Source organism: Microtus ochrogaster, unplaced genomic scaffold, assembly GCF_000317375.1.
Source record: "Microtus ochrogaster isolate Prairie Vole_2 unplaced genomic scaffold, MicOch1.0 UNK4, whole genome shotgun sequence".
Classification (NCBI taxonomy): domain Eukaryota; kingdom Metazoa; phylum Chordata; class Mammalia; order Rodentia; family Cricetidae; genus Microtus; species Microtus ochrogaster.
The window spans coordinates 14,679,302-14,681,585 of record NW_004949102.1 but is presented as its reverse complement, the minus strand read 5'-3'; the positions used below and the strand labels follow the sequence as shown (position 1 = coordinate 14,681,585).

The following is a 2,284-nucleotide window of genomic DNA, read 5'->3' as shown; positions in this document are numbered from 1 at the left end:
AAATAAATAAATAAATATTAAAAAAAAGAGATGGCTCAGCAGATAAGAGCATTTGCTGCTCTTGTAGAGGATCCACACTGGGTTACCAGTGCCTTCAGGATGCTTCACCACCACCTGATTCTCGTTCCAGGGGAGCCGATGTCCTGTCCTGACCCTCCTAGGCACATACATGGTACAATACGTACATATAGGCTAAGGAATCATACTCATAAAATACCTTTTCCAATGCATGTGCCCGTCTGGCAGCATCGGGTCTGAATGCCCCCCTTAGGTGGATTGTGAGGAAACGGTCAGGCCAGTTAAGAAGCAGCATCTTGCCGAGGCTCTGGGCTTTGTGAAGGGCCTTCTGTGTCTCTGACTACGACCTCCTCTGCTTCCTCCTCAGTGCCGGCCTCATTGGCTTCCTCTTCATGCTGAGAGCCCTGGTAGCAGCGAACTTCAACACCATCTACATTTACACTGCTGAGGTGAGCACCGGGGAAGGGCATGGCTACATCAGGGCACGTCAGGGGAGCTGCCAATCTGTGGGGAATGCATCCCTGACTTTGGTTAACCTTTGACAAGTTTCTTAAACGGTGAAATTTGTTGAAAAAGACACGAGAGAGCTTGATATGGATCTTTCCTTTCCCATGTAGTCTCTGAAAGAGAGGGCCTCCTGCCTCTCAAGTGAAAGCAGGTCGTTAGTCTAACTTGTCACTGTACACAAGTCCGAAATAATTTAGGGAAGGGAGGATCTATCTTAGTTTGGCTTCAGTCGTTCTGGTCCATGACTGGCTGGCTTACGTCTGGTCTGTGGCGGAGGCACCATGGTTCAAGGGTTTGGGAGAGAAAAGCTGGCCACCACGCAGCAGTCAGGAAGCAAAGACGGACCAAGAAGGAACCTGGGCTAAGATCCACGCTCAAAAGCACATGCCCAGCGACCACTTCCTCTAACCAGGCTTCGAAGTTCTTCCTTCCAATAGTCCATTTAAATATCGAGTCCATTAGTGGGTTAAACAGATGAGGGTGCTTCTCATCTTTCCGCCCTTTACTAAGGGAAACAGCTCTCAATCCAAATATGTTGAAACCAAAATTAACCACCATGGGGCTGGTGGGATGGCTCCTTGAGGAAAGGCACTTGCTTCCCAACACGACATTCTGAGTGGAATCCCCGAGATTCACATGGAAGGACAGTTCCGGCTCCTGCACGTTGTCCTCTGACGTCTACACATGCGCCATGACATGCATGCATAACCCCCGCCATACACACACAGGAGAAGTGGATAAATGTAACTTTTTAAAATTCAAAACTAATACCGAAGACAATGAGCATCTTCTACCCATCTACAAACACAGAAGCCTGAACTAGGGAGGGAAGGGAAGAAACGTGACCAATGGTGTTCTCTATGCCTCTCCTCCGCAGGTCTACCCTACTCAGATGCGCGCTCTGGGGATGGGAACCAGCGGTTCCCTGTGCCGCATTGGAGCGATGGTCGCACCATTTATATCCCAGGTACCCAGAAGCGTATGCGGGGCCACTGAACCTGAGTGGGTGGGCAACAAGGACCCCAGAAAGGGAATAACAAGGGTTTCTACTTTATTCGGGACATGAATATTTAACAGTTTATAGACTTTGATTCAGAGTTAAACCTTTTGCTGGGCTTGTCAGCCAGATGGACTATGGGAAAACACGAGAGTACCGGGATTCGCGTGGGGTGGGGATGGGGTGAGGAGTCGGGGGTAGAACAGTACGGCAGAGCCTAGACACGGGGAGGTGGGGCTGGCTCAAAGTCTGGAACAGTCTGGGACACGGGGGACCTGGCACCATGTGACAAGAAACGGAGAACCCAGGCTAATGCAGCGGCCCACAGGGTCATGGAGGGGTCTACTGTTTGTCCTCTGCTCTGCTCATCCTTTTGGCCACAACAGAACTCTGCCTTGTTCTTCCTGCTATAGAAATAGGAAATGGGCCTTGGGTCCTGTAGTGCCTCATCGGCTGTGGGAACCTAGGAGGAAACCAGGCCCTGTCCGGTTTTTCTGGCGCCTGAGATCACCACCTGACCCCCTGCTGCCCCCACACCCACCATGCAGGCTCTATTTGCTCCCTGTGTATGGGGCAAAGTCCTAAACATGACTTTGGCATTGCCCTGGAGTTGGTTGGTCTATGTCTGAGTCACATGATCAGGGGTCAGAGCTTCAAACAGTTCCATCTGAGGGCAGGGAAGGGGGGCACTTCCCAGGGAAAACAGTCATATGGGCAAAGTAGACCCTTCCTATATTTTAACACAAAAATTTGGGGGGGGGG

At 50.8% G+C, this 2,284-nt stretch overlaps 1 protein-coding gene across 1 annotated transcript in view; it reads left to right on the top strand.

Moving 5' to 3' along the window:
- The window catches only part of Svopl (SVOP like), a 56,438-nt gene that overhangs the window by 28,748 nt on the left and 25,406 nt on the right, over positions 1 to 2,284 (top strand). Inside the window, exons 12-13 of the mRNA XM_013353229.1 lie at positions 386 to 467; positions 1,403 to 1,492. Of these exons, the coding sequence (XP_013208683.1) occupies positions 386 to 467; positions 1,403 to 1,492 (172 nt within the window). The remainder of the gene's footprint in view (positions 1 to 385; positions 468 to 1,402; positions 1,493 to 2,284) is intronic.